This window comes from Trachymyrmex cornetzi, unplaced genomic scaffold (genome assembly GCF_001594075.2).
Source record: "Trachymyrmex cornetzi isolate Tcor2-1 unplaced genomic scaffold, Tcor1.1 scaffold748, whole genome shotgun sequence".
In the NCBI taxonomy this organism is placed as follows: Eukaryota; Metazoa; Arthropoda; class Insecta; order Hymenoptera; family Formicidae; genus Trachymyrmex; species Trachymyrmex cornetzi.
Window position 1 is genome coordinate 1,068,824 of NW_017300079.1, and position 27,399 is coordinate 1,096,222.

At 36.8% G+C, this 27,399-nt stretch overlaps 4 protein-coding genes across 7 annotated transcripts in view; 2 read left to right on the top strand and 2 right to left on the bottom strand.

The window, feature by feature from the left end:
• Positions 1–699: 699 nt before the first annotated feature.
• Shmt (serine hydroxymethyl transferase) lies at positions 700–5,462 on the top strand. 2 transcript variants are annotated; one of them, XM_018518382.1, is made up of 7 exons: positions 700–1,004; positions 2,329–2,522; positions 2,605–2,816; positions 2,894–3,218; positions 3,315–3,814; positions 4,427–4,626; positions 5,218–5,462. In XM_018518382.1, exons 1-6 carry the CDS (start codon positions 828–830, stop codon positions 4,591–4,593), a joined length of 1,575 nt encoding a protein of 524 aa, XP_018373884.1. In that variant the 5' UTR covers positions 700–827; the 3' UTR covers positions 4,594–4,626; positions 5,218–5,462. The 2 variants fall into 2 exon arrangements, with proteins under 2 accessions (XP_018373884.1, XP_018373883.1); XM_018518381.1 differs by lacking the exon at positions 5,218–5,462 and having other exon boundaries at positions 4,427–4,649.
• Positions 5,463–8,752: 3,290 nt separating this feature from the next.
• On the bottom strand, positions 8,753–12,167 carry LOC108768065 (Golgi to ER traffic protein 4 homolog). Its single transcript, XM_018518300.1, has 6 exons — positions 11,806–12,167; positions 11,633–11,711; positions 11,155–11,389; positions 10,943–11,081; positions 9,952–10,092; positions 8,753–9,870 (listed from the first exon to the last, which is right to left on the bottom strand). The coding sequence occupies exons 1-6, from the start codon at positions 11,916–11,918 to the stop codon at positions 9,615–9,617; spliced, it is 963 nt and encodes a 320-aa protein (XP_018373802.1). The 5' UTR covers positions 11,919–12,167; the 3' UTR covers positions 8,753–9,614.
• Positions 12,168–14,271: 2,104 nt separating this feature from the next.
• On the top strand, positions 14,272–18,842 carry LOC108768063 (uncharacterized). 3 transcript variants are annotated; one of them, XM_018518298.1, is made up of 8 exons: positions 14,272–14,471; positions 15,701–15,943; positions 16,020–16,401; positions 16,633–16,798; positions 16,913–17,020; positions 17,261–17,383; positions 17,532–17,664; positions 17,996–18,842. In XM_018518298.1, exons 2-8 carry the CDS (start codon positions 15,702–15,704, stop codon positions 18,042–18,044), a joined length of 1,203 nt encoding a protein of 400 aa, XP_018373800.1. In that variant the 5' UTR covers positions 14,272–14,471; position 15,701; the 3' UTR covers positions 18,045–18,842. The 3 variants fall into 3 exon arrangements, with proteins under 3 accessions (XP_018373800.1, XP_018373798.1, XP_018373799.1); XM_018518296.1 differs by having other exon boundaries at positions 16,633–17,020; XM_018518297.1 differs by having other exon boundaries at positions 15,742–15,943; positions 16,633–17,020; positions 17,996–18,044.
• A 1,331-nt stretch (positions 18,843–20,173) lies between these two features.
• The window catches only part of LOC108768064 (methyltransferase-like protein 9), a 41,323-nt gene continuing 34,097 nt past the window's right edge, over positions 20,174–27,399 (bottom strand). Inside the window, exons 3-4 of the mRNA XM_018518299.1 lie at positions 24,166–24,378; positions 20,174–21,661 (exon numbers count right to left, since the gene is read on the bottom strand). Coding sequence (XP_018373801.1) covers positions 21,208–21,661; positions 24,166–24,378 — 667 coding nt within the window. The 3' untranslated portion in view covers positions 20,174–21,207. The remainder of the gene's footprint in view (positions 21,662–24,165; positions 24,379–27,399) is intronic.

A 27,399-nucleotide genomic window follows, 5' to 3' on the forward strand; every position in this document is an offset into this window, starting at 1 on the left:
TCTTTCTGGCTCTTTTCTTTTTTGACTAGATATTGTTGCCCTGTTCACTATTTTTGTTGAGACGTTGCATTGAAAAAGTATTGTTTAAATGTACAATTCGTTTTAAAATGTATAGTATTTTAGGAGATAAGGAGATAAAATATCAGCATAAAAACATGTATCTGCACCGTAAATGAGTATATCGTTTTATTTATTACAATGCTAAGAACGAAATTGCAAAATTCGACTCTTTAATAGGCTTCGTAGCTTCGTAAAATATAAACCAAAAAAACGAGTTTCATAATAAAATATTTCTTCTAAAAGACTATACTAAGTAAAGTTAGATAGAGTGCAGATATGTAGCTGCACCGTAAATGAGGTGTGAATAAGTTGACTTGTCACTTCTGTCGACCTTTAAAAATGTGTAAAAAGCCTCTGAATGTCAGTTGAAGAAACTTTAGAAAATATTTAAAGCGGAGAATACTTTGAACGTTGTACAACGCGCTCGCGACATTACGATCACGTGGACAAGTACGAATGAGTACGAATCGCAAACGCCTCGCGTTTGCGCTTTGTATCGGCTTCGCCGCGATACACGCGATCGCGTAATCTCGTGATTCGTGGCGGTCACGTGATAATAAATAGCCGGGCGCTCCTGTCCGGGCGTTTGGTTTCTGTAAACAGAATTTGAGGAATTGTGTCGGATCCAATCTCGCATAAGGTAGACGTCTACATCACGTGTAGACATATCAGACGACTCTAACCGACTCTAACCGTTACCGGCGGCTACCCATCACGTACGAAGGCACGTACACGCGCACATATACGACACGTGCGCGCGCGCGAAGATGGTCGGGAATTGGTCGAGTTTAAATCGGCGCGGTTTTCGATTGGTCGAAAACTTGCTACGCGCCCGGAGCCCATATATAAAGGACTTAGTGAATCAAGGACGCCTCGCAGACGCTGGTAGTCTTCCATATAGTCGAGGCTATCATCTTTCTACTACGTGTTGCATTCCGGAACGAGTAAGTGATTTTGAGTAGTTATTATTGATGATACTTTTGTTTGCGGCATAACGATTGATGTGCAATTTGTCTGCTATAATTGTCACCATATACTATTATTCAATTGTTATATGGCTACAGAATAAAGAGATCCGAAAATCTCTGTCCTGCAGCCAATTAATACGCTTGAAAAATTTGTCGCTCAACAAAAAATGGATAGATGTAATATTAGCCTTCGAGTTTACAGAAGGCCGTGTTCCGATATGCACTGCCAGTACTGAAAATCTACAATTCATTTATGTATATCAGAACACGCGGTCGAAGTCAGAAATCCGTTTCCGCGGAAAGCCGGTCGCTTTTTGATAGCCGATGATACTCGAAATTTACAGATATTCGCGTGAAATCAATGTAAAATATATCTATCTATTATAAAACAGAGTTTTGATTAATACTGTTTTGGAACGCAGCCCGGGAGCGACTCTGTAGTCGCAACTTTCGTGTAACTTTTGATGACTCGAGAAAGAACGTTATGAAGTGTTCTTTTAGCTTTAATTGCACTTGATTAACATTTTACAGTGCCGTAACTGAGCTGATGTGAAATGGGAGAATCAGAGGGAACGATGAAAAACAGCGACAATTTATATTACATGTTAAATAAAATAAAATTTTCAGAAATTTTAGTCTGATGCAAAAATTCATTTAAATTTTTTCTTCGAATATAAATATTTCGTTAATACTCTAAACTTAAAGAAAGGCTATTAATTTTAATTTAATTTAGTTAAAAAGATATATATTTTATTCAACTGTACATCAGTCGCAAGAAAAGATTATTTTCCATTATTTGTAAAATGTTGATAAACGAATTACGTTCGATCAAAATAACGGTTACATTATTACACATGCATAAATGTGCATGTTATCACTGCAGTTACACCACGCGTAGGGTTATCGTTTGAAGTGTGACCTTCACTGAAGTATAAGCTATATATATACATATCAATATACAAATCTATTTGTTACATTGCATATCAGTTTGCAATTGATATAATACGTTCGCCTTTTTTAAATTAAAAAAAAAAGTGCAAGTCATTGAATTTCTCTTAAAATTCCATTGATTTCCTTAAATTTACCGCAAGGTATTATGAGATTGAGAAAACAATATTGCAAATGTTTAATAGTCAATTATTACTTAAATAATAGTTGTAATTTTATAGCTACGTTTACATAATGTGATATTAATAGATATTAATTAATAATTATATATTAAATATGATTCAAGCCTAATATATAAATGATTAAAATTAGTTAGAAAATATAAACTAAAAATTGTTATAATTGTTGACAGGGCATGGCAGCGATACTCAATAAAAACATTTGGGAGAGCGATCCTGAGCTTTTCGACTTGATAAAGAAGGAGAAGAAACGGCAGGAATCTGGGTTGGAACTGATAGCGAGTGAAAACTTCACGTCTCTCAGTGTACTTCAGTGTATGGGTTCATGTTTACATAATAAATACAGCGAAGGGCTGCCTGGTCAAAGGTGAAGTTACATTTGATGTCATATCTCTTTTACGAGCATTTACTCGTTCAGGAATGACTTTTTATTTTTATTGTACCCGCAGATACTACGGTGGAAATGAATTTATCGATGAAATCGAATTGCTGGCGCAAAAACGTGCCTTAGAAGCCTTTAATTTAGATCCTGAGCAATGGGGTTGCAACGTACAACCCTATTCGGGAAGTCCAGCGAATTTTGCAGTGTACACCGGTCTATTGCAGCCTCACGAACGTATAATGGGCTTAGATTTACCCGATGGTGGCCATCTTACTCACGGTAAATGCAAATACCATAAATCGAATAAATACTGTATACAATATATATGTTCAATAAATTGCGTTTGTGCATTATAGGTTTCTTCACGGCAAACAAGAAAATCTCCGCTACGTCCATCTTCTTCGAATCGATGCCGTACAAAGTTGATCCTGTGAGTGGCTTGATCGACTACGACGAACTCGCGGAACATGCCCGATTATTTAAGCCGAAAGTCATCGTCGCTGGAGTCTCCTGCTACAGTAGATGTCTGAACTACAAACGTTTCCGTGAAATTGCTGACGAGAATAACGCTTATCTTTTTAGCGACATGGCTCACGTCTCCGGATTGGTCGCCACCGGATTAATACCCAGTCCTTTCGAATTTAGTGACGTTGTTTCGACAACTACACATAAAACGTTAAGGTATAAAATAATGTCTTGACAATTTTTATAGCAAGTATTTCTCTCATCGTAATAATTAAAATAACGATAAGATATCTTGTCTATTCAATTTCTCAGAGGGCCGCGCGCTGGCGTTATTTTCTTCCGAAAAGGCGTCCGAAGCGTCACGAAGGACGGCAAGAAGATTATGTATGACATAGAGAATAAAATAAATCAAGCAGTTTTTCCGGGTCTTCAAGGTGGTCCCCACAATCACGCTATCGCTGGTATAGCTACAGCTATGAAACAAGTGAAAACACCGGAATTCCTCGAGTATCAGAAGCAAATAGTGATTAACGCGAAGAGATTGTGCGCCGGTTTGCAGGAGCGTGGTTATAAAATCAGCGCCAATGGAACGGATGTCCATATGCTGTTGGTAGATCTACGATCCTCGGGGATAACTGGCTCGAAAGCAGAAAAGATTTTGGAAGATATTTCTATCGCCTGTAATAAGAATACTGTTCCCGGTGACAAAAGTGCATTGAATCCTAGTGGTATCCGTTTAGGAACGCCTGCAGTCACTACTCGAGGCTTAGTCGAGAAGGACATCGACAAAGTTGTGGACTTTATAGACAGAGGTATTGTATTATTTAGGTAAACATTTGAACTTCGCAAAAACTCGATAGTGCTCAATGATGACTTCAATACTAGGGCTATGTTCAGATTCTCATCCGAGTGTCACCGCTGCCATCCAGGTATCACTTCATCTTTGTTGTTTATCGAACGTTAAGTAAGGATGACATTATATTTGGCGATTACTCGGTGAGAATCTGAACGCGTCCTAGGATATTATAATTTGCATTTGTTATTTTTGCGACATTTTTATATCACAAGAATAGTTTCTGAGGGCCAACGAGTTAAACATTGTAAGTTAATTCTCTGTCGGCAATGTAAAATTTTCCTTCATTCGTAATCTGGATCTTCGAACTTCAGAGCAGATGTTTATATTGTCCCGAATTATACTTATAAAAATCTGAAAAAATTCTTACATACTTGTGAAATATTTAATGAGTTTTTACTATCAAAGAAATCGGATTGTATTTTACTTATTTTATAAATTTATTTAACAAAGTTTTCAATAAAAAATTGATTGTGCTTTTAAAATTCAACATTGCTAGCGCGGGGCGAGGAATTAAATGCATATAGTATATGAGACTATATATAATAAATTCAATATTATTTCTTTATAGGATTGAAAATTTCTAAGGAAGTGACTGCTATCTCCGGACCGAAACTAGTTGATTTCAAGAGAGTATTGAGAACCGATGAAAATATTAAAACAAAGATTGCAGCTCTAAAAGAGGAAGTGGAAATTTTCTCGAGGCAATTTTCGATCCCTGGTCACGAAACATATTAAGCATTATGAAACATACAAGTTCAACAGTTCAGTGTAAATATTTTATAATTTTTTATTGCCACTAATTATATATTTTAAAATTATTTTTATATTTTTTTATGAGCAGAAATTACAGAATGGAAATAACGCGTTACTTCAGTCAATTTTAATTTCTTTAGATCGATACATTTTTAGAGAATGTATTTATGAATATAATATTTTATATAAATGTATATAGATATATGATTTTTTATTTTTTGTATAGAAACTATAGAGTACGAAAACAAATTACGCATTTTATGATTCAATAATTATCTCAAAAATATCAATATTATAATTACTATTATTTCTCAAAATATAGAACTGGTATTAAAATAAAAATTGTATTATCTTTTATTCGTAAAAAATATGTTATTGGCAAACCTGGAACGTGTGACGACCTAACGACATTTAATCTTGAGTACAAGACTAATTGTCACATTTTCGTAGTTTTATTTAAAATTAAATAACTTATTTATACGATGTGATGTATTCAAGAGTAATATTTTTTTAATACCTAAGGGATATATTACAACGTAGGGTTACATTGTAATGTATATAGTGTTTCAAAATCTTACATTCACTTTTTCTCTTAAAAATCATTAGTAAAAAACTGTGGCGACCGGCCTCGGTCTCCTACGCATCCCCGCCGATGGAAGGATATGGCAGAATTACATTAACTCGTAAATAAGAATTACATCACAGAAAAATATAAAGAACGCAGTATTTCGCTTGTAAAGTAAACCTCTAAAATAGGGTTTTAGAGTAAAAATAAATAAAATGTGTTTTTGATAGTACAATTTCATTTAAAAATTAATTCAGGAACCTCCAGACATACAGTCTAGACCTAGAATTTCTGGGAAAATTATAATTTTACGAAATAATGTTCGGAATATGTATGTATATATATTTTTTCCAAATATGTAACGATGTGTGAATTTAGAGAGAGAGTATGGAATTTATTAATAAAAAAAAAATTTTATTTTATAAATAAATATTATCGTTATTATAAGTAAATCTGTAAAGTACATGATAGTAAAATATAAATATCTTCGTAGTATGAAACATATATGGCAAATTAAGAAAAAATTATCTAAACGATGTCCAAATTACTCTTACTTGAGGAATTTTAGGATAAAGTTCTTTAAATAAAAGAGTTTAAACAATTTTTCATTGATCTATCATATGCTTCAAACTACGAAGAAAAATTATATTTTACTATTATTTATTTTATAGATTTCTAGATACCTAAAAGACTAGATAGGATACAAAAGTGAGTGAATGAGAAAGAAAGTATGTGTGTCTGTGTGTTTGTGTATGCATGGACAGAAAAGTGAATTAGTTTGCAATTTTTCTGATAGATTTTTCGATTACAATATAAATTTAATATATGTAAGGTGAAGTGTCATAACATACTGATTTTATATTGATTATGTTGCAATTCTGGCACGATAATGTAATAGACATTCTTTGTAACCCCATAGGGAAACAATAAAATTTATTAATACATTTTTTTTATATATTATTGTTACATTTTTCGGCTTTGCATTGGAGGATGCCCAAAATCTACGGAAAATTGTCTAACGTGTTATAGGTTAAAACAGGTCTCATTCGAAAGGTCTCGATGAATAAATCGAAGTTTTCAATGGGCACAAAGTTGTTAGGTGCGTCCTTTACAAGTTACAGATCACGAAAGTTTTAAATAAAAAGTTGTCAGATCCATTCGTTACCGAGAGACACTTCCTAGTAGTGATCCGGAGTAATGAGTTAAGCGCTACAATCAAACTAAATACGTGATCTTTTGGTAGTTAAGAAAAGATCGGCGTCGAGGCAATAGTTGGGTATTATTGTCAAAATGATCAGAGAACTGTAGGGTACTGTACACACATCATAACAGTTCTCTGGTTTCTCGGATATAGCAGATTCCAGCCCGAGATTCAAATATATACCCTCAAAATCGCCGAGCGATCTCTGCGTGGTACTTGAAAGCTCTGACGAAAGACCCGACTTAATTTTATTTTTATTTTTTATACATATATAGTCTATATGCCGGAGTATAAATTCGTATTGTTGAATGCTTTGCACGATATATTACATTAATATATTTGCATATGTTGCAAGGAAATTAACAATGATTTAAATGACCATCTCTTTGAACTTTCGTGATCTGTAAAGGATACACCTGACAACTTTGTACTCATTGAAAACTTTGCTCTACTCATCGAGACTTTTCGAATGACACCTGTTTTGATCGGTAACGCGTTAAGCAATTTTTGCATCCTCCTTTGTATTATAATTCGCGAAATGGCGCAAAATATGGATTTGTAATGTACAGGGTGACCATTAGGATTGTATCGAAATTAAACGGTTATTATTATACTTAATAATATTTCTTTTTATTATCTTTTTTTAAAAATTATTAACGTGAATGAAGATAATCTTATTATAAAACTTTGGTATAACACATTCGTTTTTATATTTTAAATAGTTTTTGAGATATAATGCAAAAAGCTAAAAACTGCTTTACCTATAAAAAGTGATTTCATTCTAAAACTATTTTTTCACAATGCAAGGTTTCTGTTATATTTATTTATATTTATTTATTTTACTTTCAGTTCAAGCCTTTTTAGATCTATATTTATTACAAAATCTACGATATGGTTTTGTGTAGTTTTGTCTCTATTGTAGGAGTAATCAATGAGAAACTTTCATTCAATAATTAATGCAATCATGCTAACACTCATAAACTGGCTTGTACATAATGCTCAAATGAAATTGATAAGTTTCCTCTTTCACTAAACGACCTAAGTTTCACAAAACGACATTTAAATTGTTTTATTTGGCCTACTTATTGCAAAGTAATAATGACTATTTAGTTTAGACACACTTCTAATGATCACCCTTATATGTATAAACACAATGTGCGAGTTTATATAACATAAAATGGAAAACAACATATCCTTTTTACAAGAAAATATTGCAATCTTTTTTCCTATATTGAATTACTTAATAAAATGTTTCTATAATAAAAGCTGCATAGGTTTTTTTCGATAAAACATAAATAAATGAATGAATATACACATACATATACGCATACGTGCACTATACGTATTTTATATAAGTATATCGATTTATATAAGTATATCTGATCTCATTCTTAGTTTTATCGGTCTTTATTTGTACAACACAATATTAAACATAAACAAAATCGATTTTAGATTTTTTCTAATTTGCTTAATATTATTTCATTAATTTTGCTATACATTTCACATATTACTTATAATTGTATACAATCACTCATTTTGTTATTTTTTAATAATATATACTGTTAAAATCATATCGTAATTACGTCCATAAAAATTTTAACGAATTTATAATTTTTTGCTTGATATTTGTAATATAAAACTACTGCATGAATATACTAAGATAGAAAAGTATTTTGTACTAAAAAATATTATGTGATACAATTTCTAATTAATTAATGTTGCAAGTATCGATAATCCATTGTATTCTGAAATAGTATGTTTAATTGGAAACATGATGACTGGTATGTTCGCACATTTCACATAACTCACGACTATTAAATTAAGTATTTCTATTGGATATACAAAGGGGGACTTGTTAAGAGTAATCTATATCGGGTAATCGTTATTTGTTATATTTTTCAAGTGATTTATACAAATATAATATCTAAATTAATTCTTCAAAAACTAATCCCACACATAATCTGACTGATGCGATATTCATATCTAGAGTATCCATTTTAAAACGATGGTATACATTCCAAAGTCTTAATATCAAATGTATAATTGATATACTGAGTATTATCAAATCAATATACATTAATTTTTACAGATTAATTAAAAAATGTAGACTTCTTCGATTATAACACGAATATATCAATTATAATAATTTATATTATCACAAATATTAAATTTTACTTTAAATAATTTTGATAATGTAACAGACAACAAAATATAATGAAGGATATTCGATATACTTATACGTGTTTCTAGAGATATATTTGTTACAAAGCTAAATTTATTAGTTGAATGCTGTCTATTTTCATTTTAATATACAGCAATATTATATTACCTTTATTTATTAATCTTGTGAAGATTTTTATTTATTAAGATTTATGATGGTCGTTTTATTTCTCCTTAGTTATAAATATATGCATTAATTTTTCTCTAATATTTTGAACGATTACCCATATCAATATAGAATCCAATAAATAAATATATCGCTTGTTGTCCGAGTAACAATTTTTTTTCTCGATGCCTCAGCAACAAACAGTCTCGATAAGCATTATTTTTTTTGGAAGCTACAATTATGTCACATTTATTTGTCCACACGCATTTTAGTTTATATAAAATAAATTTTCGATTCAGCAGTTACACGCAGGTATATAGGATTCATGTGATTATATGCACGGTGATTATATGCACAGATCGTAGCTAATGGCAAGGATTTTATTCAAAGTCTAAGTATAATTGCTGAATTCATAACAGTGTACACAGAATGAAAATTTTTATCATAAAATGAACTCATGTTCTTTCAAATTTTTACATACAGATAATTACATGTTTAAAGAATTACTCAATTTGTAGACTTTTATTCAAAACCATACACTTCATTATTGCACATACATAAATCTATTTGGCTAAAAAAAGTTGTAGAAAGTATTAGATATGTATAAAATAATCAAGATGCCTATCTGAATTCTACTATTGTGAATTCAGTGTACATAACTTACAACTTTGATAAATTCCCGTAAGAAGTCGTCCTACGTACTCTCAAAGTTCTACATGGTTCGGAGAGAATTACTATTTTTTTTCAAATGACAGTGATTCCTTTAGCTTTCTTGTTTTATAAACATAATGTCCACAATATGAAATTGCCGGTTAACACAGGTGCAGTTAGAGTGAAAGTATTGGGTCGAAGAATAATATATAAAAGTTCAGTATTCAGCATCACACTGCACAGTGTTGCCTCACCTTTAATCAATCAAGCTCTTGCGCGGCGTGCGACGTTGAAGCTGTATTTCGTTGCTCGTCATCCGAATCGTCGTCCTCCAGACCATTGAAGAATGATTGCAATAACGAACCGAATAATCCTTGATTACGTGGACGCGGAGGTGGGATATTGAAAAAAAGTTGGCCTATTTTATCTAAGTACTGTCGATAACATGGATCTCTGTTTAAAGATATCTGGTACTGTTCACAGAGAACCGCGAACACAGGATACGCTAGTTTACCACTGTAAAATAACAAATAGGAGGAAAATAAAGGCTGAACTTATACAATTAGATATGTATCTCTCATATAAAATATATCGTACCTGTCGATGATTTTGAGTAAGAAAAACAAGAAATTCAATAAAGGAAGAAGATATGGCGGACCGCTATTTATTTTTGGATGCCTCGAAGTGTAAGAATTGAAGGCCTCTTGTGCCGTTGCTTTGTTTTGTAAACAAAGATACCTAAAATGTAATCGATGATAATTTAATATATGTATATATTATCTTAAATAGTTTCAAGACTTCTAAACTCCATTATATTGTTATATCCGTTTATTCTTACTATAATATATATTTTTAAGATTTCCAACATTAAGGATCGACAGGAGTGACAGACTAACAAGATTGAACTACGTTTAAGCTAATTCTACAATGAGTCGATAGCCGGTAGTCCTAAGTCTTATTGGTGAATCAGTAAAGTAGGCTAACAGCCAACTTGTATGACTAACAATAAAGACTATCGATTTTCTTAAGACTGTCCAAATTCGACTTTATTTCTTCTCATTAGTCAAGCTCAATGACTCATTGTACAATTAACAACTTGTACAATAGATGGCAAAGAAAATCATAATCACTTATTTAGGTTAAGCAATCTTTCTTCAATGGACTGATTAAAACTTAAGATTTTAAACTATCATCGACTCATTGTAAAATCAGCTTAAGAGAGTAGCGAAATCTTTTTTTTAGCTGACCCAAATACCCAGATACCAACAACTTTCCTATTGACTATTTCGACCGCTATTTTTGTCCTGATGGTTTATGGACCAATAGTAATATATAAAAAGTAAATACTAATAATAAGTTTAGTAAATAAGAGAATAAATAAATAGGCTTAGTAATTCTTTAATAAGATGTAGTTATTAAGTCAAACATAGTTGTTCGATCTTTGCGTTACTTTTACGATAATTTTCTTTGTTGCAATATTTGAGAGCAAAATCATAGAAACTGGCTTTTTAGCCATTTTTGTAAGAAACGAGCTAATAAAAAGTTATGGCAATAGAACTTGACTTGGACATAAGAACGATTAGCTTACTGTAAGACTGCTTGAGTTATGAAAAGATCTATTTCATTCATGTATCCACGTTGTTCGTGCAGTTCGACCAACATCGCAGCACATCCAGAACCATCTCTACTATATATAAAGTGCTGCCTTGCCAGTATATAATTCTTTTCTAATGAAAAAATAAATCCATTATGTACAGCATGCCAAAAACAAATGCACAATAAGATCTATCATAAGATTACCTCTCCAAAAAATCTGAGCTATCTTTTGGTGCAAATCTGGATGGCCAGTTTTGTAATCGGTACCCTTTATACTCCACTTGAGTGCCGACTGCACAAACACCTCCCTTTCTGGAGACGTAGGGCTCATCAAACTAAACAGGCTCATGATCTTCTCGAAGAAGCCTTGCGCAGGTACCGTTCCAGATTGTGTTAAAACATTGACAAATAGAATTCCTAAGTCGGCTCCACTTGCATGCTGTAAGAAACACAAACTGCAACGTGCTGTAAAACTTAAACAAAGTCGATCCTCGCTTCCCTCATATCCATCTATATCCATGCATCTTTCGACTATTAATTACGATAATTATTAATTTCACTTGGAGACATGCAACTGTACAGGCGTCTGATCTCGTCGACAAAATTGTGGAAATCATTTTAAGGGAAACTGTGAAAATCCTTCGACCCTCATGGGAGTGTAAAAGATCAACTCAACGCGTACCTGTTCGTGCTGTAATAGAAGCATCGATCCGCTGTAGAGCAATTCCAGGAGCTCCGAGTATTTTCTCTGACCGAGGTATCTGTAAGTGGAGGAGGTTAGAAATGAGCAGAATTTTTGAAGGGCGCGGAGGAACAACTCGACGGTACGTGACGGCTGATGCGATCGACTCTCACCTGAAATATAAAGTTCGGTACATCTGATGGGCCTCATAATAATTCTCCGAGTTTATCGAGGCCTCCAATTTTGCCAGAACCCGTTGAACACCGTGACTGTACCGCGAGGCCATGTTTATACTATTTGGGAACTTCGCGGTTCGCAGCCGCGTAGGCGCGCCGTTGGCATCAGTGCGCGTTTTATCCCGTTTCTCCCACGTGCTGATTCAAATTCGAGACACCCACGCGTTTACTACCGCTGTCACCGAGCACAAGTTCACTGCGTCTACACGGCTCGATTTATTCTGATTTATTCCGAAGTTACAACATTCCGTGTTATAACTATTAACTACTGACGTTAGATGTCGTGTAAACGTAGTTTATGACTACGTTCACATGGCCCGATTTACGCTGAAGTTACACAACATCGATGTAGGAAACTGGCCAATCACAGTCCTACTCTTTAGAGGAATAACTATAAATGGCCAGTTTTTTCACACATAACATCGATGTTATATAACTTCGGCGTAAATCGAGCCGTGTAAACGTAGCCAGTGACTGCGTTAAGCAGAAAATGCAGTTTTGCAATTTTTATAAAATTCTTCAATATAATTGGTTTATATATTTAGCTCCAAGAAGGAACTAAGAGCCCCTTAAGTCATAAGAAATTGACCAATTAAAGGGTCCTCTACATAGAAGTCGTAGACGACCGTGGAGTCTGAAGGCCCGTCTACAATACACGGAGTAAGAAGTAAGAGTAAGAAATTGACCAATCACAGTCGAATGTGAGAAGAATAATCGACTGTGATTGGTCAATTTCTTACTCTTACTTCTTACTCCGTGTATTGTAGACGGGCCTTTAAGTCGTAGGAAACCAACCAATCACAATTAAATATAAGGAGAATACTCGATTGGAATTGGTCAGTTTCTTACGGCTTAAGATGTAGGGTGTGTTTCCACTGAGAGCATCATCAGGGAGAAACTTGAAAGAAGCTATGCCGGTCTTTTTCCTATTACCGACGAGATTGTTCGTGCACTATCGTCAGTACATCCATTTTCAATTTGGGAAATACGTGACTACATATATTTTCTGACACTATTGATAAAATAGTCTGTACTAAATCCTCGGGACAGAAGCGTGCTGACTATCTATAAAGTTACCATTCAAAAAGTTATGTTAGAGCACTATAATATAGGTATTCGCATCCGCCATTTTTAGTCCATTTCCCACTCTTTGTTCTCTTCAGTTTTCAGCTTAGCGGCGGAGTGGAGAGAGAGAGAGAGAGAGAGAGAGAGAGAGAAGGACTAAAAATGGCGGATACGAATACTCATACTATAGTGTAAAGGCAGTACTATAATATGGCTGCGTTCAGCAGAGAAAGCAGCTTTGCAACTATTGTAAAATTCTTCAATATAATTGGTCTTGCCCTTAGTTCCTCATTGGATCTAAATGTATAAACCAATCATATTCAATAATTTTATAACAGTTGCAAAGCTGCTTTTTCTGCTAAACGCAGCCATGAGTATTTGCATCCGCCATTTCTAGCCCTTTTCTCACTCTCTTGTTCCTTTCCTCAATCCCTTGCTCTCTCTCCACTCCGTCACTAAACTAAGAAGATTGAAGATAGAAGAGAGAACAAAGAGTGCGGAAAGAACTAAAAATGGCGGATGCGAATACCTATATTATAATGCTCCAATAGTGTTTTAGCAAAGGGCCTCTCTTAGGTTTCTCTCTGGCATCGCGTCGTCACGAGTTAATCAATGAAAACGTCCCATCTGTACAAATACATAACCCCCTTTTCTCTCTTTTTGTTCATGACGCGATGCGTTCAGTAGAAACGCACCCATAGGCTACATTCTTCTCCGAGACAGATTTTATCCTGTCGCATATGTTACTTATACGCTGAGGAACAAAAATGGGGTCTCTTTTTGAAGTAGATAGGCGTAGATAAGTATTATCTGTGAATTGTGATAGGTGGGATATGTCTTATCTACACCCATCGCGCTTATCTACACCTATCTACCTAAAAAAAAAGTGCTTGAAAAATTGGAACTCTCTCGGATTATTCTTAACAAAGACGGTAAAGCGTCGACATCGCCATATGCTTGATATGCTGCGACGCGCCGCATCGCGGCGTGCCGTAATATATCAATTGCAAAAAGTAATATTGATAAATGCGCAAAGTAGCGTCGCGTAAGCGCAGATGGCCGGGCCATCAACACACACGTACGCTCGCGCCCAGGCACATGCACGTCGTACATAGGGTGTATGTACTTTCCATTTAATGACATAAATCGACAAACATCATTCTATCTTTCCCAACATGCAGAGAGTAACAAAGCTAGAAAGACCCTCGTGTCGATTTGCGTCACCAGATGGAAAGCACTCATACTACTGTTTACCGTCTACACGTAAACTCCGGCGTGACGTACACACGCATACGCATACAGGCCGAAAAGCGTTAAGCGCGTAGAGGTGTAGAGCGCGGTGCGCCCCTGGCGGCGGACCGTGCAAGTGACCCTCGCGGAAATAATTATCGCGATTTATGTTATTTGCAAATGTGATCCGGGGGTTTAATTAATTAGGCGATGCCAAGTGGCGGCGACTGAGACGGCGACGGACGGGCTCCTGGGGACTACCCGGCTACGCCGTGAGTGGAGTGGAGCAGCGGCGGCCGCGGCACGGGGTGAGTGCACGTTCGAGAATAATGTACGTTCCGTGCGTTCACGGCGGGTCGGAGCCCCCCTGCGCGTGTCGAAAAGGGGGGCGGTGGCTGAGGTGGCTGAGGTGGCTCGCCCGCTCGCTCGCTCGCTCGATCGCCCGCGGCCGGCCACTTTTTTTATCGGTTTCGCCGGCCCGCTTCGGCGATAATAATGGCCGGTGCCGAGGACACCGCGAGCGCGCTCGGTGCCGCTCGGGACATCATCCGAGCATCCGACGGCGGGCGCGACTCGTCCGAGGCGCCGTCCGCTCTCGTCTCCGTCTCTGTCTCTCGTTTCTCGTTTCTCGTCGCCGGCTACTGTCGCGCGTTCGATCATGACGGAGCTGAACGGACGACTCCGTGCAATGAAGCATGATCGACGCGTGACGGAAATCCTCGCATTCTCGATCACGCTTGTTGATGTTCTCGACTGGTCTGGGCTCGACGACTCTTCTTGGAGCCGCGATAACGGATGAACGAAATTATCGTGACGCGTATCGATCGTTGTCACTATTGGCGTTTATTTGTGTTTTTTTTTTTCGTTTCTAGTATATATGTTGTATTAACTATCGACCAACACAGTCCTTTGTACCTATGTAGTATCTAGTAGAGTATACAATGGGTACTTTTCAGCAAGAAATATAGATAACACAATATAACACAGTGAATCATCTCATCTTTGTTTAATGATTCACTATGTTACATTAAAGCCTATTTTTTTTTCTTCAGCTGAATTTCTTGCTTTCGTTTTTTTTCGCATTAGAGAAAAACAGGAATGCACAAGAAGTTCAACTATAAGTAAAAAAAAAAGGATAGGCCTATTGTATAATCTAGTCTCTTGCTGGAAAGCATTCATACAATGGCTGCATTCAGCAGAACACAAGAGTTTTGCAACCGTTTTATGATTGTCTGCAGAGATAGGACTATTCCTCTAAATCTAAAAGTATAATATCCAATTAGCGCGAAGAAAACTTCCAACAGTTGCAAAATAAACGTTCTGCTGAATGCAGTCAATGATTGTGTATCAGATAGGTGTAGAGATTTTGTTCATAATTTTATTATGGGCGAGTTTTTTGATTTATCAATTGATCACATGCTTAAATGCAGCTTTTACTGAATAAAATTATATTTGCGCACAATGCGATTGATTAATCGATGAATTAAAAAACTCGCCCTGTGTCGGGAAATTCATGTATATAATTATATGCATGTAGAATGGACCTGGCAGAAACTATGAAGAACATTGTTGCCAAAGGTATGCAAACTGAAATGGGTCCACCGGGTGGAGGATCGGGTTACTCCGCGACACCGAGCAGCGCTGGTTATGTCACAGAGAAGATGTACATGTTGTTACAAGCATATTTGCAAAATAAAGGCTGGAATCCTAGTATCGAGCTACTGCAATGCTTCTCGGAATTTAAGGATGCCTCTATGATGCCTAGCGCCGCCTATTTACAGTGAGGATAATGGTTTTATAATTAAACACAACTTATTTGTCTTGCAAAATATTTACTGCATTTGATTCGTTTTCAGGATGATGGCATCTAGAGTTGCACTAGATTCACAGGGAAGACTAGTCCTTAGAGAGAATGGCAAAATAATACTACCCTATGAACACTTTGCCAATGCCGTAATGTTGAAACACATGAACGGACCACACGGCTTACACTTGGGCTTAGAGGGTACAGTCAGAGCAGTCATGGAATCTTACACCATTGGAAGAGAGTGCTTCGGGATGGAGAAAGAGTTTATCATAGAAGTCGTGCAAAACTGTCCCAATCCTGCTTGTCGTTACTACAAGAATCAGCTGGAGCTCACTCAGAAGATGGGTCACATGGCACCAACTTATATTCAAGAGAATGAAGCGACTGCGTCTCTTCTACGTACTGGTTTTCCACATAGTACAGATTTCCAGGTAGTGAGCTAATTTTTTATATATCTCCTATACTTGTTATTACATACACTAGTTTTTTTTATACACATAATATATATATATATATATATATATATATGTTGTAAAAATCTTATGATTATATATTGGCTTTAAAAATTGTGTGTAACACACGTACTCTCAATCATCAATCATCTGTTTAAAAATTTTTTAATTTAACATTTTACCATATACCTGACGTTTATCTCTTTATAGAGCCTAAGCAGCGCTAATCCGAATACACACATGGGAGGAGGATCCGCGGCAGATTTATCAGAGATGAGGAGTGCTGGCAACCAAATGAATCTTCAACGTCCCCCAAGCCGTCCGTCATTAAATATTCCGCATCGGCCTGTATCGCAAGAGAAGAAAGTGCCATCCGGCAAGCAGCATTATGAATCTCTAATACCTAATATACCAATCTCCGATCATAAGTTGACGGACTTTTTACGTACCAATCTGGATAACTTGGACAATCTCACTTCTCTCGGTTTAGGAAACTTACAAGGATTAGGAAACGCCAACAAGGACTTGTTAGCGCTACACAACGGTGCATGGCCTTTAGAAAGTGAAAAGGGATCCCGATCATCTTCAAATTCAGAAGGTAATTAAGAACTTGTAATATATACACTGTTTTGAAATAATATATAATACATATTGCAACGACTCGTTTACTAGATATTTTTCGTAAAGAATACCGATGTATTAGGCAGTTTAATAATTTAGACGTAATCCTTTTGAAATACGCGGCTCATACAGTCATATTACAATGCGTTTTGTAACAGAGACAATTGTAATGAAAGGATTAACCGTTAAAATTAATGAATTTATTCTACTGTCTCAGGTGGTCAAGAGAAAATTGTGCGCGCTTTCGCAGAAGTGATGAAAAACATGGCAAGAATGAAAGCTTGCGTACGACCGGCAATGTGCAAGCCGTACGGCAAACAATCCGAGGCTCTGCAAAAAAGTAAAGACTCTTAATTTTATCAACTGTTTTTCCTTTTCTTTTTTTTTTCTATATAAATTTATTGTGCTATCAAATTTTATATTTTTATTCAAAATTTCTTCTCAAAGTAATTTACAGAGATTTTCACATTGCTTATTCTTAATTGCAGCATTGGTCGATACCATACAGCTTGTACAGTCGTTGAGAAGCTTCTTGCCGCCTCCACATATTCCAGTTTCGAGCTGGAAAAATGAAGATAAACACCGATTAGATCACACCGGTACCCCTTACCTGTCAACGTTGTGAGTAATTTTACTTAACTGCAACTCTACTATTATTTTAACTCTATTGTTAATATACATATATTTTTACTATTTAGAGGTGCCAAAGGGTTTATCGTCGTGATCTATTGCTAATGCTAATGCATTTCGTGAACCTTGTTGATTTCACTAAGGCAAGGAGCGCACTGATACTGGTTGACGTTAGCAATGAATCACAACACGGCGATAATCCGTAAATCCTTGGGACCTCTGAAGAAAACACCCGTGAAAGCCTCAAAAGTATATTTCTACTGTGTTTTATCTATATATGTATATATATATATAGATATTCTTTTATTTTTTTTTTTAACAGAAAGGCTAGCGGGATGGAAGAATTATGCGAGCAGCGTAAGTTAGACTAACCGTCGTCTTCGCTTTACTCGCGACAGACCAAGTTTCGTCTTTTTGCGCTCTATGATGTTCTAGTCACAAGATGTTTATTAATTAGCTGGGTGTTTCGTATCTAAACAACCCGATGGATTGCTCAAAAAAGTTGTTGGCGTTTAGGACTTCAAATACTAAGAGACAAAATGAGTCATGCGTGGACTGTGATAAAAGTGGGTAGCGAGAAACAAAAAAGATTTATATGTAGGACTAAACTTACACACCGCGTCATTTTAGGGATTTCTTACTAGCTTTATTTTATCGCTGTAACTTGATTTCGTATTGTCATTGCTCTCAATCTGCCTATGGAGCTTATTCGGCAAATAATCTATCGATTAATCCCATAATTACTGAAAGCCTAGCGACTGAGTTATGATTACTGAAAGCCTAGCGACTGAGTTATGATTACATAAATTACATAAATAGTAGATATTCAATATGGATAGCCTTTATATTTACTGTATCGATTTAATAATTTGCCGTTTGTGTTCCAATAATTATTACCTGATTAATAATATATAAGGCTTCTTTTATATGTATAAAACTGTTATGTAGGCATGTAAAACGTATGTCAATATGAGAAGCAAAGACTAAATTGATTTGGTACAAAAGCTTTTGCTACTAATCGATTACTACTTCAACATTCGCGACATAGGCGCATAAAGAAAGAATAAATAAGTTGACAATTTCCTCGATTATTAAACTCGTGTTGCTTTGTTTTACATGTTTTTAACTCGTTTGTTAAATATAGTATATTCTTTAATGTAGAACTTTGAATTAACATGTGGAAACGAGAGTTATTGGATTAGCGAAATAATTGTGTTCAATTTATAATATATATGTACATGATTTATATGCATACGTGTACGTATATATATAAATTGTATATGTTATAATATATGTATGCATATCTTCTTTTAAAAAGATTTATATGAATACGTTATTACTTATTTTTAAGAATAAAATGAACATATATCATTGTTATTTCTAGTACTGTTCGTTGAACAAACATATGTTACAAATGTTGAAAGATTTGTAATAAGCTCCCATAGGCAGTATATGCGGTGTGCACGTGAAAAATAAATCATTGGTCAATTCATATAGGTATTTTTTGAAAAAAAAAAGAAAAAAAATTATTTCTTAATATATACGTAGAAAAGGAAAAAGAACGAAATTGTTATGTCATTAGAGAACTCTTAAGGGGGTGTGATTCGCACTGACGCTCAAAGACTTCATCGTGCACTAAGTATTATTACGCAGAAACGTTTTTGCTCTTGCAAGAGAAAACTGCAAATTAGAGGATCGCGATTGTGATCTCGATCGAACGCTTCCTCGAGTAAACGGCATATCGAATCAGTTGCAGGAGTAAAATTGTTTCCTACTCGGTTGTTATATGCGCATATAAGCGGTATGATAAAATGTTTCCTTCTTTCTCTCGATAATATAAAGTTACAAAGCGTTCGTCTTTGGATGTAAGCGATAAATGCCGTGTAATACCGCGAATGCGAAATAGTGCGCAGCACTCGAATGTGTGAGCTCTGTTTTGTGGGATGTGTGTATATGTATCTGCAAGAATGCAAAGTTTTGGCTATCAAATAGCAAAATTTTATATGGATGCGTGCATGTTGAAGATATCTTTCTATACATGTATCTGTTATTATTTACTACACGTATGCAGCGAATGTGCCGATCGATTACCATTTAGGAGTCGGATCCATGATTTGAAAGACCATGCGAATTATTTTCTTTTGTTGGTTTTTTTTTTAATCTATTACTCTTTCATATAATTTCTATATCGTATTCCTCTTTCACCTTGCATTCTATTATGTTCGAAAATAGGAAGCATGTGATATATGATGACAATTAACAAGACTGGGGAATAATTCTTGACAGTGATTCTTTATTTGTTTTTCATGGCTATTATAGCTATTTAAACGAATGCAGATCCGGCTTCTATAGACTGCGTTTTTGTTGACATACATATATAATATTATATGTAATATTATATATTGACAAGAAGGCTGCTGTAATATGGTTCATAATTCGACGATAACTTGTTGCACATCAAAGTGTATTTCCAATAACTAGGTGGACTTATTTCTTATAAAATATTACGTATTATTAAAAAAATGCAAACGTAACGTCGTTTGTATCTCGATCGGTCGATCCGTGTGATCAACGCAATTTTAAGCATATCCATGACTAAGTCGTTGCAACTTATGCCAAATAGAGAAAAGGGAGCGCGGAAACAGAGTCTGACGAGAAAGGGAGTTGATCGAATATACTGAAATAGAAATTCGAAATACGTAATATGTTAGGAATTGCGTCTGAGATAAATCTTATCTTATTGATGATTTAAACACGATAGCGCAATTGTTTGACGATGTGACGAGGAGTTTGTGCGTTTATTTATTTATTTTTTTTTTTTTAAGCAAAAGTCGCAGCATTGCAGTAAGTTTCTTTATTATATTCGCTGTATTTTATTATCAACGATAATGTTGTTATCTATTTTATGTTCTAGATTAATTATCGTTAAAGTTTAAAAATGTTTCGTTTCCCATTATTCGTTTTGCAGTTTTATCACTGCAATGGCTGCAACTGTTGCCTTAATGTGCGTTAGTTTAATATTCTCCTTTGCCGTCCGTTAATTTCTACTAGTTTAGATAATTAGAGCAAGATAAGATTTGATTCTAAAGGTACGCGTTCTCTCGAACGAAGTCGAGCACATCAGGAAAAGATAGAAAAAGGATAAGTACAGATTTCGTTTCCGAATCTCGTTACTCTCGCGCCATATCTATACCATAGAGACCGTGTACATGTTTCCGCACCGAATTCGACAGTAAGATGATAAATGATTGTAAAATGCGCACCGTTGTCGATCCGTCGTTCCCTTTTTAACTCGGATCGCTAATCGATATTCGTACACCAAACGCTAACCGCTGTGTCTGCACATTAAGCTCGTCGTCGCTTGCCAGTATTGCTCTTCTGTATTCTCGCATAATTCTAACTCATGACAGCAATTATTAAAGTTTTTACAAGTGTGAAAGACACGCCTGGTATCATCTTCTTTCTTTTTCTCTCTGGCCCCCATTAGTTATTCCCATAAATACACTGTACATAGCCCGCTTGGCTTTTGAAGCCTTAAAAATTCCTCTTTAGCGAAACACCGTCGTTTATCGCGAACTCGCAGGATCGTGTATTAACTGGCTGCGCCTCCAGCACGAAGATTACGTCGTCCAGGAAGTAGTACGACTGTCCTAGATCACCTTCGCAAAGGTACGGTAGTTTGCTCCAGACGAGGCATCGCAGTCCCACCGGAGCGAAGACCCGGTCGATCAGACTGACTATCTGAATCTCGAGCCCACTTCCTCGCACTGGTAGGTACTCTGACGGTTTGTGATTATTTCTTTCGCCGACTTCGACATAGGGGCTGAACGGCAGCACCAAGGCGACGATTAGTCTGCCACCGGGAGCCAGTGAGGTTCTCAGAAGCCTCAATAGAGTGTTTGGACGGTCACAACGATCGAGGAGGTTCAGGCAGAGGATGACATTGTAAGGACCAGCTTCCTGATGCCACCTCTCCACGTCGAGTACTCTGCACAAAAAAATGAACAATTAAAGGGCATATTCGGGAAAAAATTTTTCGTATTTTTTATGTAAATTATTCGGATATTTGGAATTTTATACTTTTAGCGTTTCATAGCACTATACTTTTATTTTAGTTTTATTTTTAAGAGGAAACAATAGCTAACAGCAGTCTAATGCTCTAATTGAAAATAATTTTGTTTATTTAATAGACCCTCAGATCATTCAAATTTTATAAAACGTCGCGAGTTCATCTCATCATAAAGGATATATGCAGTGAAAATCGAATTGAAATTTCTCTTTGACAAAAATAGCTTCTTTTTCAGAAACGCAAGCCGAGGAACGGAACTCTAGACATCGGCTAATTTTACACGGAGCGGACGGTGAGTACCCGGAGATAGTTGAAGTTGTATAAAACGAGTTACGGGATTCGTCGCGCCCCACGGACGCTCATTTAAAATTCGAGTAGCGACTCAGGGCGGCGCGTTCCGATAGTGGCGTCCGCTCCGATCCGCTCCGGGTGTAAAACCATCGTAAACTTCTACTCCAATCAATTCGGCGCAATAAACTTGTTAGTGGCGCATCGTGTTGAGAATATTACGTATCGACACGAGTGTCGACAGACAAGTGCCGCTTTATCGGTCGGCCCCGGCCGGCGCGAATACGCGACGGGACCGGCTGGACCCGCTGATCAATTATCTTATCTCACTTTATAATGAAGCCCACGTTTTTTTAGATAACCGTAATAACACCGCTTGTGATGGCCCCTCAATTCGCCCGGGAACGGTGCGCATAATTGCGAGTGCTTACATTATCGAGGTTCCGTATCGAGTAACTGCGAACCGTCGTACTTGGCCGATTTCTTACTGATCTGATTCACGCGTTCGTGGATTTACATAAATTCTATTCCTTCCTTTTTCTCGATGTATTTAATCACGTCGTTGTACAGTGTAATAAATTTTGATTAATTTTTTGATTTTCAACAGATAGTGGATGATTTCTTGTGAGGACTTTTTACACTGAAAAAAAAGATATGCTTATCAACAATGCCATCACCCTTTAATTTTTAAAAATTCGGAATTCCACTTTGAATTTCTTATATGTATAATAAGAAAAATTTATAATGTATGTGTAATATATGTATATATCCACGGGTACTTTATATAAAGAAGGTACGCGTTTCGTGGGTTATCTCTGTGTCTAGATTCATTGTTAGAATGTGTGCCAACATTTCATAAATATTGTAATTCACTTTATCAGGGCAGGGAGCAGTCTGATACTGTTGTGAGGCTGATCCTCACCTCAATAAACTGAACTACAATGTTCATAAAACGTTGACATTTTAACAATTAATGACTCTAGACACGGAGATAATCCGCAGTACATAAAAATCACCATCATATAGGTGTTAAGAAACAGAAACTTTAAGTTATTATTATTATTAACACAATGTCATAAAAAACAATTATTCATTTGAATCTAAACGAGAAAAAAATGGATCTCGCGACGAAAAGATCGATTCTAAATCAATTAAAAGTTACTCGATAATTCATAAAAGTAAAGGTAAGAATTTGAAGTAATTTCCTCGGTATCGTAGATGTCAAGGAAAGTCGTGAATACAGGCGCTTTAAGCTGTGATGAGGATAAAATACGTGTCGTGCGAGTCTACCGAGCGTGTGCAGTCGCCGTTACGAGAAAATGTAAATGCACGTTCAAGGAGCGAAGATTCCACCGCCCACCTTTGGCCGCACGTATTCGATTCAAAGAATGTAATCTGTTTCGCATTCTCGCATATGCGACTCCACGCTCGCAAGGGAGCTTTGCCATTTGAAAAATTTCCGTCCAACTAGTAAAAATTCCTTGCAGAATATATTCAGATCGAATCGCCTTTATATAAATGTGCACAATGATTGCAATAACACAATCGATTTCAGAAATATTCCGTCCCTTGATTACGAATATGCTAATTTCGGGCAAATTAAGTTACACGTCGTGCTTTTGTCTATAAATTTCAGACGTTTGCTAAAAGTAGTAAAAAAAAACTCGCAGAAATCTACGAGAAAGCTTTTAAGGCCTGTTTCAGCGTGTTAAATTTTAAAAGTTAACCAAATAGATTTCATTATATTCGTAAGAATTTCTACACGAAACAAAATGATGTATTAACAGTATAAAGATAAAAATTAATTACTTATTTTAAGTATTTAAAGTTCTTGTTTAGTACTGTTAGTACTCCAAATAAAAGTAACTGCTGTTTTTTCAGTATTAAATTGACCATTATTAGATTTCTATAAGGGTAGTAAAGTAATAAGCGCTATATATAAAAATATGGTCGAGGCTAAATCTTGGTGGCTAATAATATTTCTGTGTGAATTTCAAATACATTTTCCAGGACTTTAATTAAATTTTATTAAAAGACTGCTGTTAATATAACCTAATTTTTTTCATATATTGCAGCATTGTACCATTTAAAAAAACGCAAAAGACAAGACGCGCTACTTGATGAAATTTACATACGTGAATTTTCTCTTCGCCAGAGCCCACCTCATGGGGGGTGAGATATCCGTGGCGTACACCTTTTCGAAGAGATGCGCCACGTGGGCGGTGGTTGCGCCATCACCTGCCCCGAGGTCCACCAAGGAATGCCAGGGACCTGTAAAGCCGCTCGCGTCCATTAGCTTTTGAAATTGCTCGCTAGAGAACACGTGCATGGAACCACGGCCCAGAAGTCTGCAATAATACGAAGAACGTTTCATTGTTGTAAAATATTTCAAATAATTTACATATTTAAGTATATTTTCAGATTTATTTATATACTTTTTTTTTTTTTTAATAAACAGTGAGGATAATAGAAATAAGATACATAATTTCGTACAATAAATAATTTCAACAGAGATTAAAAATTTCAAATCAATCATGTTTTTGTCGTTTATAAATAGAACGTGTTAAATTGAGATTATTTTCTTAAAATAATCCTTATATTATATACGTGTCTTGATTAAGAATTAAAGCCTTGAAAAATTACATTCTAGCTAATCTTATTTTATTACGACAAAGTAGCGTTTCAGTGAAAAGGGTTTTTCGAAATAATTGCTAAATCTGTCCACGGTATTTATGTAATAGGTTGAAACTTATGAGAGGATTAATGTACAAGTTGCTGCGACATGCTCGCTTGACGAAGCCTGTGCTACTATACCAGCGTTATCATTAGATGGCTTTTACTGCATATTACTGGCCGATAATGCATCTTCATTTCGCCATGAAACTTTACGAGCCCCGAGCACGGGCTTAATTAGGCTCGTTACGAGGCGCATAATCACCGCGCGTCCCCGTTTACATTCCGTCAGGCAATTTTATCGGAAAGCAATATACTCGATAGATAGAAGAGGCGAAATGGAAGATTACCGGATCTCATTTTGTGTCGTAATCAATAATGTAAGAATCAAAAGCGATCCCTTCTAACTGAGACGTACGATTATTTGAAAATCATCAACCTAACGAGATAAGTTCGTATTAGAGTTGCTTTTTTATTAATAATAATAATTAGCAAACGTGAAAATTATACAGTATAGTTATATCTATAAATTATATTTTTTAACTGTTACTTTTCTAATTCGCTAGAAGACTAGAATGTTATTTACACTATTATAGTACGAAAAGTATTGTGTAAATCGGGTCTTTTGCTTTTCGGATATAAACGCATAGGGAGGAGAGAAAGCATCCGATCTTGCAGTTCCTCGCTATCTATCGATCGAGCCAACGAATGAACGAACACCTGCATATAGAAATCAAATCCCCGAGGTATCTCCGCGGCAGCAGGTTGCCCCGCGGAATTCGTCGATGTCATCCGGGATGAAAAGAGAGGGAGGCACGAGATAGAGAGAGAGAGAGAGAGAGAACGCCAGTGAGCAGAGCAGGAGGTACAGCTCGCTTCCACCCCTATCCTTCGACTTCTCCATGTGGAAGTATCACGAGGGAAAAAGGGGCGGATTCATTTGAAAATACCAGAGTTGTCGCCGGTGTTGCGCAGCGCCCGGCGGTCCATCAATGCCGCGAAACGCGGGATTTTGATCGTGAATTCGGTTACCCCTCCGGCGTTATAAATAAGGCGATGGTGGTCCTCGTGGAGGCCGGTCTCTCCCACCCCCGTTTCCTCCCCACGTCCGACTCGGTCTTCCCCGCCTTACCCCTTTCTTTTCCTCTTTCTCTCCCGCGCCGATCGGCTATGGCCGGTGTCATCAATTAACGAGCACCTCCTGGCCCCATTGAATAATAAACAAGAATAAAGAGATGGAAGAGGGGACAAGAGTGGACACAGAGAGGGAAAGGATGGGGGGGGGGGGGGGAAAGCGACGGGGGACTCGGTCGGTGCATTGTTCGTAGTATCATCCTTTTCTATCTTATTTCTGCGGAGAGATCCTTAAGTTATCCCTCTCTCTTCTTCATCTCCCTTCCCTCTGAACTCACCTTCGTGTATGGTCGCGCACAGTCTTCTCGCTCCTGTCTTTATTTCTGTTTTCTCTCCTCGTCTCTCTTTCCTCTATCATCCTCGCCCTCCCGTCCTTCGCTCATTCTCTCTCTCTTTCTTCTTCCTTCTTTGTTTTCTATCTTTCTCCCTTGTGCACACACACACACACTGTCTCCTTTTCTGGACTCGTTTCATTGTCAGCCACCCAGCACCACCACCGTCTTCGGTGCAGTCACATCGTGACCTGCGAGTCTCCGTCGTCTCCGAGCGGAAAAGAGGGAAAGAGAGGAAAACGTAGGAGGAAGGAGAAGGGAATCAAGTACGCACACGCGTGTGGCCGCGGTGATATATACGCGCGGCCTACAAATCAGGCCCGTAGATCGCAGCGGCTTCGTCGGCGGGTCGAGCTGGGCGAGCTGGGCGAGCGACAATTAATTCGCCGCTTTTGCTCTTCCCGGTCGTCCCTCTTCCCGCGGGGCTCCATTGTGTGCGCGTAGTCGTACCCTCTCCTCCCCACCCTTCTCATCCTCCATGATTTGGAACACTTTCTTCTCTCTCTCTCGCTCGCTTTCTCTTGGATTCCCTTGCGCGTTTTGTTTTATCGAGGACCACTAGGGCTCGTTTTGCCTCGCTCGGACACTATGGGATGGCAGGGGGAGGGAAAAAAAGGAGGGACTCCCCGAGCCGTAAAAGCGCGGCTTTAATGCGGGTCTGGCGTCATGCGGTCTAGCTATGCGGCCACGCCGTTACCAGCCTTAAAAAGGAAGCGTCGCGAAACGTGGAGCAATTATACGTGGAGATACGGGGTGGCCGATATCCCGATCACATCAGCTGTTTAGTGTCAGAAACTTATAGGCGATGTTAAGATTGTGATCATGGAGATTTTCTTCAGATAGTAAATGAAAGGACAATTTGTAATTTTCTCATTTTTTTTTTTAATGAAGACTTCACCAGACTTGAGATCTAAATTCTGGGAAGCATTTGATATAATTTTTATATAATACATATAGTATTAATTATGGAGCGAGTAAAGAGGAAGAGAAAAAATCGAACAGTTGGTCCGTTTAATAATAATAATAAACGACAATGTCTTAAAGAAATTAAAGTTCTATATATATTGCGTATTCGAGATAAAAATTAAGCTCAAACATCTCGTTCATTAATACTCCTGACAAGCGACACGCGGTTTCTTCACGTGTAGAGCCAGCTGGATAGCAAAATCGATTTAGGAGGAGACGCCACGGACATCGATAGTCCTCGCTCGCGGCAGCGGCGGCGGGGGG